Source organism: Pelodiscus sinensis, chromosome 2 (genome assembly GCF_052426305.1).
Source record: "Pelodiscus sinensis isolate ZL-2025 chromosome 2, ASM5242630v1, whole genome shotgun sequence".
Classification (NCBI taxonomy): Eukaryota; Metazoa; Chordata; order Testudines; family Trionychidae; genus Pelodiscus; species Pelodiscus sinensis.
In genome coordinates, this window is record NC_143053.1 from 146300195 (window position 1) to 146314380 (window position 14186).

Genomic DNA, 14186 nt, shown 5'->3' on the forward strand with positions numbered 1-14186 from the left:
GAAGGTGCTTATCAGCAATATTTATTTAAACAACATAAGACTAGAACAAACATGTTCCTTTGAATGACAATTTTATTTTACCTCATTTATATAGCACAGATCTTCTCATCCTTTGCTTATCCTTTTTCTTATACTGACATCTGGTGGTCTTTAGCACAGAGAAAAACAAAATGAGCATTTTTTTTTCAGTTCGATGGGAGCATATCTCCACTAGCCAAACTCACATTGCTAGGTTGTATTTTGTACATTAAAACTGCCAGTTTCTTTCCAGCTATGCTCACTTCCCTCCTGCCCCCTTCATTTTGCCCAAGTCAACCATCTAACTGCTACATGCATTCCTTTTAACGTATGCCTTCATTCATGCTGCTTCTTGGTATCTCCTAGTGTACCAGGTGACAAGCCTCTCACTTATTCTCCTCTTTTCGATTAGAGAAATTCCTTGTGTTCATGTACCTGCCCATGCAGCTCCTATTGGCTGAGAGCCATGGCCAATGGGAGCTGCAAGGGGTGGGGCAGCTCTTGCACGTATAGGCAGCTCTTGCCTAACCCATCTACAAGCCATCCAAATGGTGACTTATCTACAAACATACTTCTTAATTGAACATTACATCTTCACTACTTCTAGATAAATCCATTTTTTTGGAAATTCAGGGCAATAATTCTGGTTCTTCTGGGGATTTTTTTGCTTTGTTATTTTACACTGCAAATTCCTTGAACCTTGATCTGTAAAGTACAAAAAAATCACTGAGTTCAGTAAGTAATTGTAAGATGAGAGCTCTCATTTCTCTCCGTTGTATATAGCTTAAAGTCTGTTCTACAAGCCCTACCAGTTTTGAATTCAGAAGGCTGTACCCTTTCAGCTGACGAGGACAAAGTCTAATGCAGGGGTTTTCAAAGTTGGGTTGTGGGCCCGCTCAGGTAGGCCACTAGTAGGCCACAAGACGCTTTGTTTATCTAAGTGTACATAGGCACGGAGACTCACAACTCCCATTTGCTGCTGTATTTCTATAACAGTTGTAGTTTGCTGAGCCCATTGCCATCAATCAGAATAAAAGCTGCTCTAAAATTACAGGGTGCGGATTATGAGTGTTACAGTTTTACAAGAAGTTTATTGGCTCAAGATGACAAATAGTATAAAGCTAATGAAAAAGGTAGAGAAAGTGCTATTTTTTTATTGGGTTATATACTGCTACACAACAAACATCTGAACTTTTAGCTTTTTCATTGTATCGAAAAGAAAATATCTGACATTTTTCAACTACACTAAAATATTTTCATAGCTTTAAAATAATAGTTATACCGTGGATTTCAACTCATCTATCCACTCAATAACTGCTAGACAGTACCTTTCCCCTCAGGTCATTATTGCTGAAGTGCATTCTACAGCATATAATATTTCATATTCCAATTCAATAAAATAAGTACAGATTGCAGCTAGGGAACTGAATTCAAGATGCTACCTTTATTATACTATTTCCTCTCTTAATAAGACAATTTCTAATCCAAATCTACAATGTTGTTGCTTCTTTAGTATAAGACTACTTCAGTTAATTGTTTCTGTCAATGCCTTGTGCAACTGTTTAAGGCATGAGTTCCCAAACTGGGGGGCACGAGGCAACCCAGCCCCACCCTCCCAATCAAGTTTTGCTGCCCTGGTCAGTTCCTTTTTTTTTTTTCCTCTCTCAACAAGTTTTGCTGTTGGAGGGTGGCAGGCATGAGGGTTTTTCAAAAATCAAAAAGGGGGCGTGATGCCGAAAAGTTTGGGAACCACTGGTTTAAAGCCACAAACCTGCAAACACATAACAAATAAGTTTAACTGAAGACTCCTCTGAAATAGAATTATACAAAGAACTAGCAGCTACCAATTTATTCAAAGATCTGAGTGTTTAGCCAGTAATGGAAACAGAGTGGAGGCAAGTCAACATTGCATATAGTAAAATTAGATAGAAGTTTACAGAGAAAAGAAAAAAAGTGCAAAAATGCAAAAAAAGAAAAATGTATTTGCTGACCAAAGAGTTAAAAAAGTAAAAATTAAATAAAAAAGAATTAGACGTGTAAGTAAATAAGGAGGGAAATGAAATTCTGACTAAAATGTCTGTACAATGAACGATTTTCAAAAATTTTCCTTTAAGAAAAATAAAGAATTATTAAGGGGACTTGCAAAAGAATGATTGAAATCAAATGCATATAGCTTGGCTGTACAGTGATTAAAATGGAAACTGAATTGTCTACTAACACCTGTAAGGGCAATAAAGGAAGTTTTTGTCTTATTCTTGAAGTTGGAAGCAGACACCAGTTTTTGACTAAATTAGAATAAGGAGCAGTTCTGAAAAAGATGACTAAGAAAAGAATAATTGCACTAGGTCTGAAAATAAATTGGCGCAGCATTGTAAACAGTCAACAACTGGAAAATGATGCTAAATCTAGCAGGCATAACTATAGCATTGTGGCCAAGTGCCTGACATTAAACGTGATGGAGATTTCAAACATTTTAACCATGATCCTGCTGTATTTGCAAAGGGAAAAGTTGTAATTATGTCTAAAGCAGTTTTTGCCTATAATAAGAGTACAATCTGAGGTCAGGGCATGCAGGAAATTCTAAAACTATGCATTTTCTCACCAGATGCAAGATAAAGGAAATCAAGAAAGTTTAATTTTTCCAAAATTAGTACCCACTTTTTGTCATCTCTGGTATACTTGGTTTGAAATTGTGTTAAATCCTATATCGGGGAAGAGAGAAGTTGTCTAAGAAGCAATATTTACAGAAATAAGATACTGTACACCCATCTGACTTCATGACTCGGTTATATGGTGTGTGAAGTATTACATATAGTACTGCACACATTAGAACCTTATTAGAACTCAAATGCTTAAACTTAGTAATAACTAGGAATGATTACTGCTAGCTTTCAGTTTGTGATTTGTGTAAAAATAGTGAGGTTCTGTGAAGCACATCTACATAGCAACATTATTTCGAAATAACTAGTGTTATTTCAAAATAATGTAGTCCGCGTCTACACAGCTGGCAGTTATTTTGAAATATAGTAGACTTCTGATAATCTGGAACCTATGAGACCTAGGTGGTGCTGGATTATCAGATATGCCGGACTATCAGGAGGTACTATAAGCTGGTTATATATATACTGTATACATTATATACTGTATATAAAGTGTTCTTAACCCTTTTTATTGTACATACTATATATAGTATACTGTAATGTTTTAGTTTTTTAAGCCTTTTTTACCCTTTTTGCTCAGTTCAGCTGCTGCCGCTGTTACCTTGTGACTCATTTTTTGCCGAAGCTCACTCACTAGGCTCTTTCCATTTTGATGCCAGACTATCAGGAGTGCCGGACTATTGGATGCCAGATTATTGGAGTTTTACTGTAATGTCAAAATACTGTCAAGCTAGAGGACTTCTTACTCTGACTCCTGTAACCCTCATTGTACGAGGAGTAAAGGAAGTCAGAGGAAGAGCGCTCTATTTCAAAATAAGTGCGGTGTAGACACTTCCAATTTGAAATAAGCTACGCAATTGACGTAGCTGAATGTGCATAGCTTATTTTGAGGTAAGCCCTGCTGTGTAGACACACCCTTAGGGTGTGTCTAGACTACATGCCTCCTTCGACGGAGGCATGTAGATTAGCGAGATCGGAAGAGGGAAATGAAGCCGCGATTAAAATAATCGTGGCTTCATTTAAATTTAAATGGCTGCCCCGATCTGCCGATCAGCTGTTTGTCGGCAGATCGGGGGAGTCTGGACGCGATGCCCCGACAAAGAAGCCTTTCTTCATCGACACAGGTAAGCCTCGTGAAACCAGGTTTACCTGTGTCGATGAAGAAAGGCTTCTTTGTCGGGGCATCGCGTCCAGACTCTCCCGATCTGCCGACAAACAGCTGATCGGCAGATCGGGGCAGCCATTTAAATTTAAATGAAGCCGCGATTATTTTAATCGCGGCTTCATTTCCCTCTTCCGATCTCGCTAATCTACATGCCTCCGTCGAAGGAGGCATGTAGTCTAGACACACCCTTAGTGAAAAAGAGATCAACAACACTAAAGTAATACCTGGTGTTTTGAGGACAACTGAAGCATTTCCAGTACAGAATCAGGGAATGTGTATGGTCACTGCACACTCACAGTAAGACCTTTCTAACAGTGTCAGGAAACACTGCACTCCAGCATACTCCTTTGTGGCCTCAGCACTCTTGAGGTTCCTCCAATGAATTACCCAGATCTAGGCTGTTTGAAAACATGTACCCTTTCATGGGATCTGATTTAATAAATCTTTCTACAAAGTGTTACTCACTGTTAGTTGCTTCACAAGTTACACTTTGTAGAAAGATTTACACTCTGGGTCCATGTAAGAGTCTTGATCAGGTCTTGCATCTCAGTTCAGGAAACACCTATCTCCCTTCCTGGAGCCAGCGTTGTGCTTCAGATGGTCACAATATCAAATCCAGAGTCCATCTCAATGATCATTAGAGCTGCATTGTGAATTAACCAGTCTCTCTGGCTCACCTTAAACAGGAGTCCCCCACCCTCTTCTTTTTGGAGTTGGATTGCTGATTAACCAACCACAGGGCCTTAACAAATTACCTCTTGGCTGGCCCCTTTTCCACAATTAGTTGTCAGGCTCAGAAGCCCAGTAGGTAGCCTTCCCTTGCTGGTGTTTGCCTTGCAATGAAAGAGGAGGTAGCATTTATGCAGGTCCTGCTCCTTACATCCCTACTTGTTAGGATGAGAGGGGATCCTTGTCCACTTTTCTGCAAGGCTCTGGAACTCAGGCTCTTAAAGCATCAATGATTAGATGCTTTAAGGAAGCACAACTTACTCCTGAGACCATTCCTGCTCTTTCAATACCTCTACGTTCTTGTATATTCATTAGAACTTTCAAACTTAAAAGTAAGGGGTGAGACGGAATGACCATTAATCATCACTACTCTTAAAATCTGAAAGGCCAGTCTGTCGTTTTTTCACTTGAAGGACAGACATCTGAGCAACAGGAAAAAGGAGTTGAAGGAAAGACAGAAGAACAGGGCTTTGTCAGAACAGGAATCCTCCATTAAATCAAATGTACCTGTACACTGCCTCAGTATCTGAGAGGACAGCATTTATGACAGAGGAAAACTACCTTGTAATTAGTTTAATTTTAACTTCTGTACAAAGATTGCTGCACGTTTTGACATTCTTGAGGGTTCTGGAAGGGAGCAAGGTGCCAACACTCCCTAAGAGAGGAAGAACTGCTTCTGGTTTCTTAGACCTAAATCTAGGCTGTCCTATCTACATTATTCAGGGGTGTGAAACATTTTACATTATATGCAACAAAGATCAAACACAAGTAGGTTGATGGAAAAAGTTCCATCGCTGCAGTAAGTGCAACCTTACACTGGTGTAACTGCAGCACTTGTATCATAAGCATTCCCTTGCTACCTTTACAAATGCAACACAATGAGAGAGCTCCTCAGCTGGTGCAAACTGGACCACCTACTACAGCTGAGGTTCTGACCCAGGGTTGTACACGTGCACAAAGTCGAGGCTGCATATTTAAACTTGACCTGTGGGGTTTTTTTAGTTGTTGGAGTGGCGAACTAGGTAACCTGACACTGGTTGACACCAAAAGGATAGTTTATGCATATAATAGAGATAATGAGAATGAAATGTTTTCATACTTCATTTGAAGCCCAAACAAACACGGGCTTCCTTCTCGACTGGACGATAGAAATACCAATTTCTCTGCGTATCCCTCTCCATGCAGAATGGAGAAACATTATCTCATTGCCACCATTCCTAGATATAGTGGAACCCCCATCTATTTCACCCACTCTCCAAAATATTTACTGGAATAAATATTGGAATAGTTGGAATATCCAATGTATTTGAAACTTCCTAATATAGCTGAATAAGATAAATAGTTAACATTTTAAGACATCACAAGGTGTTATTATTCAAGATACTTTAATAAATTAGGTCAATATACATGTCAGACTTTTCTGTTTTCACAACAAAAAATTGAATTTAAAAATCAAATGGTTAAAGTGAAAACAGATTCATTTGGCTCAGCTGGGCTGCTGCCTTAGCTAAAGAGCGCACCTGTTAACATTTAGTATCTTTACAGAGTGATCAGTTCCACAACTTGCAAGCTGCAACCATTCACTGTTGTCCTGGTCATTATGTCCAGCTCTGCCCACACGATTTCTCCAGCATAGCCGTTTGACAGCTAGAGTGTGACTTTGGCTGCAACAAAGAAGGAAGACATTGGAAAAAAAAGGATGCATACACCAACTTTAAAATGTCAAACTCAGCTGGACTTCTGATTTTATACGTCATCATTTATCCAATTAGTGCACTCCCTTTGAATGCTACCAGCTGAGAAACATCGACTTATCACAACCTGCAGGTATTAAACACCCCAGAATTTCTGGGATTAACAACACTAATGACATTTCATCCTCTCACTTGTCAATAATTAAAACTGCTATCAATTTCAAGTTTCACCATATTCGATTTAGGTCACATATCTCACTTGCTCAGAAATGACACTGCTGACTAAATACTAGAAATCTTGTTCGATGAGCCTTTCAAACCGACTAAGTGCACATGAATCAAAGTCACAATGTTCAATTACAGACTAAAATATGAATCCCAATTTTCTCAATATATGGTGGTGGTGATGGTAAAGGGTGATTCTAGTGCATTGCTCTGATTGGAATTTATGTATACATCAGCTACAAAATCAGAGGAACAATGTAGAATCCCTCACTGTAGTGTATGCTAAAATACTGCTGTCATTTACAGATCTCAGTCTAAGGTTTCTTGCTAATTATCACATCCAGGCCACCAAGAGAAAGAGTTAGGTCCAGCGTTCCCTCTAAGCTGCAGGTGATTAATCAGCTCCACAGTCAGCTCTGTGCATGGAACCCTGAGCCTCTGCCTGGAACCCTGAGCCTCTGCCTGGGCAGAGGCTATGCTGCCCTGCAGCTTAGAGGGAACACTGGTAGGGTTCCCCTACCCCACTCTGCACAGCTAGCAGGAGAATCCTGGGAGCATCTTGGCTGTACGATGGGGAAAGGTGGGAAGAGGGGAAACTGAACACACACTGCTGGCTGTAAATATGCACGCTTTGCTAATCAGCTGGGCAGCATGGAGAGAAATGCTTGGCAGGCCGAATATGGCCCCTGGGCCGGATTTTGCTCACCCCTCACCTAGTGCTTAGGTGCATCTTTGAGCTGACAGGAGAATGTTTTCATTTCCACTTTTGAGTTTTCAGTATTTTTCCTTCCACATTAGAACAAACACCAAACCTTTCGAAACATTTTCACAAAAACGAATGTGTCTGTGCATGTCTGGCTCTCTCCAGCCAGGTTATTAGTCTGAAATGTGGAAGACCTATGTTCAAGTTTTTGCTCTGCCAGATTCACAGCAGTTTTTCATTCCAGATCACACCAAAGCTCACAGAGCAGGGTACTTTAACACAGGTCTCTGACATACCAGGCCAAACTCCTAACCCAGTGGTAGGCAACCTGTGGCTCCAAGGCTGCATGTGGCCCACTGGGGTTCTATAAGTGGCTCATGAGATATTTTGAATACTGTTGTCCACATGCAGGATTGCTAGATTCTGCTGGTTTCCATCCACATAATTTTTTCCCTACTAATATTACTAAAGTGACATTTGGGCCATATTAAATGAACCGAAGAACTGTGTTAAATGACTATTGGAACAACTATAGTTGGGACAAATTATTAGAAAGTCAGATCCTGACTCAGGCCTTTCTGTCATAGCTATTGTCCCATGCCAATACCCAATGAATAAAGAATTAAGATCCCATGGTGGATGCCATAGATTAGTGGAATCACCATGCCTTCTCTTATTTCCTACTCCTCTCTACAGTGTAAGAGTGTTTTGTTTTTTTAAAAACTTTTTAAAAGCTTCAATCCTATCCTAAAAGTCACAAAGGATTTTTAAAAACTGGGTTTATGCCCTTTTTAGCCTCCCTGTGATATCTAATATCAGCCTGAAATAGAAGATTTTTAAGAACAAAAATATTTTCTCCCTTGGAAATATCAGGAATTATTTTTGACTGCTTTCATGATACACTGAAATAAATTTAATTCAGAATTCTAATATGGTCTATCTCTCAAGAGAAAACTCTTTCCTTGCGTATGTCTTGTAAGCCAGGATAGGTTTGGAGAATTGCTCATGAGCCCTTTCACCCAAAAAAAATACCTGCTGTCAGTCTCAACACATTTGGTCCAATCAGTCAATGCTGGTCTCTGCTCCCTCTGCTTCCACGTGTACAAATTAATCTTCCCACACTCTAATCCTACTGCAATGATGTAACTGTTGAGAAGAAACATCATGTTATTTCCAAAAAGGCTGAATCTGTGATTATAAAAAAAAAAAAAAAAAAAAAAAGGAGGACCACTGAGCAAATCATACGTATTTTATGTTGAAGTCTGCTCTTTATTTCAGTATTGTACCATCATCAAAATAACATGTAAATGGAAACAAAAATATCATGTTAAATAAAACAAGAGCAAGCAATAGGCCTAGAAAAGATTTGCTTTGACTCAAGTTAAAAGAAAAAAACAAAAACAAATGAACTCTGCAATGAAGAGTTAACAATACCTTTCATCAGGAGCAAGCACATGGCTGATACTGACTGCAGTGACCGAATCCCCAACATCCAATATTGAAGAACAAGGCTCCATTACACCTAGTCCATTGCTTTCAGTAGCTCCAGCTGAGCCACATTCACCCCAGATAATAACCTATTTGGAATAGGACAATCAACTTTTATCTTTTATGTACCTTGCTTAAGAAGCAAGAATTCTTCAGGAATAAGAATAATTTTGTACTGTGGTATGCAGGTGAGCATAACTCCTTTTTTCCTCTGAAATAATCAATAGCTTCTATTCATATAAATTAAAATCTCTCTTACAAACAGAGTTTAGAGTGATATTATGAAAGATATTGGCAACAATATTTGGTAAATACAAATCTATTTGTAAAGGATGAGTAAATTAAATTACAGAATCCTTGATTAAAAAACACAAAATTACATCTTCTCCTTTTGTTACTATACACATTAAAAAACGAGCAAATCTTGCGTTAACATTCATTGGCCATAATCTGGTACATTTATATGTGTGCTTAGCTTTATGCACCCAATTAGCCCACTGGTTTCCACATTACTATGTGATGCAGTTGATATGTCCTAATATGTTTATTTCAAAATAATGCTTGCTTTATGCTGCTGTTGTTTATGTTTTAAAGTTCCTTTTATATTGGTTACCTTTTTGTCACGACTTCCGGTAATGAAATATTTGCTGTCTGGCGTCCAATCACAAGACCAAATGATCCGGCTATGCACAGCTGTGTTTTTGTCTGTGTATGCAAAGAGGTTGAAAACTGGTTCTGGAATAAAAAAAGTAAACAGAAGAAAAATCCTGTTAGTTATTTTTTTGTAAAACAAATACCTGCTCTTATTTTGCTTTGAAAGCAGTACAGGAAGGAGACCAAGGCTACAGGAATAATCACATAGGGCACAACCTCACTATCTACTCTTCGTGTGCCTTCAGAGGGAACTGGAGATACTCAGCACTTTGCAGGAAGGAGCAAGCCACATTTACTTTCATATTTATTATACATTTACTGCGACCAATAAAAAATATAACCTGTTGTGTTACAACTGACAGATAATGAAAACAATTTTCTCTTCTGCATGCATTTCTTTCTCTGAAAAAGTGGAACAGTCAAATGTATAGTATTTAAAAATAGCCACAAGAACAATTCTCTATATCCAAAAGAATTAAAAAAGTATAACAAGATGCCAAGAGACATAACAAAAGCTTATTAACTTACCGTTGAAACCGTTAAAAAGTAGTGAACAAGGTTAGCTTTAAACACCTCTTTTTGCATGGACACACCAATGCTAGGTAGCTTACCTAACAGCGATGGGTTTTTATCTTGATTTTTCCACAGTGACCAATTTCTATCTCTGGAAACTGCTAATAAGAATTTGTCATCAGGAGAAAATGCCATCTGAGTAACAGTCAAATTGTGAAAAGACAAACTTTGCAGTTGCTTCCATGATGAGGTGCTCCACAAAATAATAGCTGCATGTTCTTTTTTGGAAGCCTGTGAAAACGGAAACAAAACTACTGAAAATAAAGAAAGGGAAAAAGAAAACAAAATGATAGCCTAAAATATTAGCATGATTTTTTAAAATGTTTGCAACTGAATTAGGGCTGTATTTTCCTCTAGGAAGTCCAAGTTTTATTTTCATTCACAGATTACTATGATAGTAAGGATGTTTCCCGCTTAAACTTTCTACAAAACCCTGGAAGAAGTTTATTAGAACACGTATTAATTATGGCAATTCACTTTCTTTTTAAACTTGCTCAACACTAAAAATACCATAAATAATTCATTACTAATTTTTGCACATTCATTTGCACATGTCTGTAATAACAAATATATGCATTTTATGGACGGGCAAACTATGACACAGAGAAATTAGGTGGTTTGCCCCATCACAGCAAGTCAAGCTGCAGAATCCAGACTGCAACCTAGAATCGTGTCTGCCAATCCTATGCTCTAAATTCAAGACCATAAACCCTGTCAATCTGACATCATAGAACCCCTTTCAGTAAGTGGGGCTAAAATCTCTGTTCCTACCTTACATGCTGAGGCAACTATAGTTTTTGAACTGTTACAAGCAACACAAAATATTTCATAGCCATGACCATATCTGAAATGAAACAGAAAATAAAACTTGTTATACAGATTACACGATCTTAGTGATACACTTCAAGATTTATATAGTATTTTTAAAATATCACAGAGCTTTAAATTATGAGGATATTTCAAGAACAGCAATATGTATGAACATCTAATTTCCAGCATTTTCACCTGACAGCCCTAGACCAAATCAATAAACGGAATATTTAAAAATGTATTTTAAAGAGAATTCAAATCTTTATAATGGCTGGAGGGCCCAATGAGAATCAGGAGCCCCTTGTGTGAGATGCTGTACAAACATAAAGACAAAGTTCCTTCCCAGGCTACGTCTAGACTACAGACTTTTGTCGACAGAAGAATCCTTGTAGAATGAGGTTTACAGCTGTCGAAAAAATTGCTGAGTTCTGTCGACGTTATGTCGACAGAACTCAGTGGCAGTGGAGATGCGGGTATAGTTTTGTCGACAAAAGTCCAGTTTTGTCAACAAAACCCTGTAATCTAGTCACACACCCCAGAGTGTACAATCTAAAAATGACAAATGACACACAAGTTTTACATGAACTCCCCCAACACAATACATGCATACTAACACAAATCAACCAGTGTTTTCCCAATAATTTTTTTTTCTGGAAAATCACATTCACTCACATCTAGGGAACTGGTTGTTGGAAGGTTAGCATCCACTCTGAGGCAGAGCCACAGTGTAGTATATTGTCTGAAATGTATCACTGCTGTGTTAGTAGCACTGCTACTAACTGCTGTGTGAGTGAGAATCTGGGTAGAAGACTAGAGGGTACATACTCCTGGATGCCTTAACTTAGTCCGTTTTGTACAAATTAACTTGAAGTGACAGACAATATAGTGGTGTGAGGAATTCATTTCCAGATGTGGGGAGTGGGTAGTTTTTTTTAAGATTTAGGAAGGGAGTTGCAATGAGAAAAACAGGATCTTTGTTAAGCTGTCTGATTGTCTTGGGACTTCACATTCCTGAAAGGGCACTTCTGTGAAGATTTTTTTCTTCATAAAAGTAATCATTACTTTGCTTTAAAACTTCCTATAGAAAACAACAAGAACGATATTGGAATAGCCTTCTCTGCCCCCACCCATTCCCATGCTCTTGAGCTGGCTGAATCAATTCACAAAGAATAAGCTCCTCAACCCAGCAGCTGTATGCTTTGTCAAAGATCTTGTTCTTTGTGCGACTGTTCTCAGCTAGTTGAAGAGCAAAGTACTGTTTTTCCTCTACAAAAAGAGGAGGAGATCCCAACTGCAGTACAAAACAGAACTCAAAGGAACTTTGTATATAAGACCTAATCTACACTACATAACTTTGGCAATAAAAATGTGCATGAGTACATACCAAAATGCTCCTCACACCAATATAACTCCCCTGCTATGCCAACATAATAAAATCACTCCGACAGGAGGTATAGGACTTGTGTCAGTATAGTTAGGGTGGCTTACATCAGTCACTGGCTGTCATTCCTGTCAATTTCACATGACATTGACAAGAAAGACAGCTCCAGAGCTGTGCTGCTGCTGGGTCCCACTCCATGCTGGGCAGCAACCCAAGCTCCCAGCGGGATGCTCTGCTGCCCCCTCCCAGAAGTAGAGCAGCTGACTGGACTCTGGCCACAGATCATCACACCAGAAGCAAGAAGCTCCAGACGGCTGCCCCCTACCCACTCCCAATTAGGAGGTGAGAAGCCTCGGGGGACAGCTGGGCTTTAGGCCCTGGCTCTCATCCTCTACACTACTTCTCTTGGAAGTGCTCCTAGTGAGGATACGTACTACTGACAGGAAGTGGGAAGGGCAGACATCAGCCACCACAGTAATTTACACAGTGGCTGTAAGTCGAGCTGACAGGTCCACTTACGATTGTAGTGTAGACATAGCCTAACTTTGAAAGAATTCAACCATTATATATTTCATGAATATGTATACATTTACAAAACAATTTTAAAGTTACAGATTGTTAACTATCCTCACCTGTCTCCCAATTGTGTTATATTGCTACCATTACCATCTTATATCTGATGACATACAGCTGCTATTTTTGGTTTTAATTATCTTAAACTTGGAAGTTTCAGACCTTCACAATCACGAACATCACTACAGCAACTGTATACATGGAAAATCTGGGGAGCATTTAAAATAATTTTAGCTTCTTTTAATTAAATTGAGCAAGCGGACCAATGGCAAATGGTATACTGACCACAGCTAAGCAGTGACTGCTATATATAAACTACTGAAGGAGGGTAACATACCTGAGGACAGGCAGCTCTCGTGTACACTAAAATCCCTTTCAATTTACTTTTTAAATGTATCTCTATAGCTCTATATATTTATTCTCTTAATGATCAAGAGTTTCAAACAGTTGAAATCAATTCTTAAATTTATGATGGCAAAAAATTACTAAATAATGTAACCTAAGAGAAATCATAACTAGATAGGATATGACTTCATTCCAAAGTGCCCCTCATTCATCAGATTTTTAAGTGCTTCCAGCCAGTATACACATAATCAAAATCAGGGAAGATACCGGATACCTTAAACAACACTAGAAACTACTAACATTTAACTGGTAAGCAGGTATTAAAAATTCATTTAACTTCTCACATTGTACAAAATCATCAAGATTCTAAGATAAAAAATAAATACATGCATTTCACCTCACTTTATCATTTTTGTTTTCTTTCTTGAAAATACAACCCCCTGTAAAGTAAGTTGCAAGACACATAGCAGCCAGAATATACTTAATGAAATCAAAAGTTAGGGCTGTTGGAAGAAAAAATAAAGTCACAATAAATACTGAATTTCTATAATGTGTATTCACTTTGTTTGGTCCATAAAATTAAAAATAAGAATTCTAATAGATTATAATGTTTATTTAAACAAGTGTGGTTATGTATAGTATACACCATCCTTATGTAAAAGTTACTGCATCATGCTTAAACAAATGTTCATTTATTTGAATGTACAAATATTGAACATAAATATAGTTGACAAAAAAATCTTTAAAGTAACAATTCCATACATAATGCAATTTATTAAGAAATTAACTGGTTCAAAAGTGCATGAATATGAAAGCTGGACAAATGATTCTGGGAGAAAATTAGTTTGTTAATTTAACTAAATTTACTACCTTTGTAATACAGTAGAGTCAGAGGGCAGCAGAAGAGCAATTTTGAGTGAGACAGAGAGAAACATAAACCCCAGGATGATCAGAGCCTTATTCCCGGAGGACTAAGGAGAGGTTACTACAGGTTAATTAGAGCACCTGGAGCCAATTAAGACCCCAGTCCCTTGCTTCAGTCAGAGGAGGAGAAGGAAAGGTGACTACTGACTGAAAGCTGACTGCTTCAGGGGAGGGGAAGGAAAGCTGAGTGCTGTTTGCCCCAATACGGCTATTGACCAGAGGATGGGAGTACCAAGGGAAGGGG

The 14186-nt window shown here is 38.4% G+C and overlaps 1 protein-coding gene across 1 annotated transcript in view; it reads right to left on the minus strand.

Annotated features, from left to right (window-relative positions):
* Window positions 1-5940: 5940 nt before the first annotated feature.
* The window catches only part of ELP2 (elongator acetyltransferase complex subunit 2), an 81233-nt gene continuing 72987 nt past the window's right edge, over window positions 5941-14186 (minus strand). Inside the window, exons 17-22 of the mRNA XM_075921530.2 lie at window positions 10681-10753; window positions 9948-10140; window positions 9296-9417; window positions 8629-8771; window positions 8227-8340; window positions 5941-6236 (exon numbers count right to left, since the gene is read on the minus strand). Of these exons, the coding sequence (XP_075777645.2) occupies window positions 6080-6236; window positions 8227-8340; window positions 8629-8771; window positions 9296-9417; window positions 9948-10140; window positions 10681-10753 (802 nt within the window). The 3' untranslated portion in view covers window positions 5941-6079. The remainder of the gene's footprint in view (window positions 6237-8226; window positions 8341-8628; window positions 8772-9295; window positions 9418-9947; window positions 10141-10680; window positions 10754-14186) is intronic.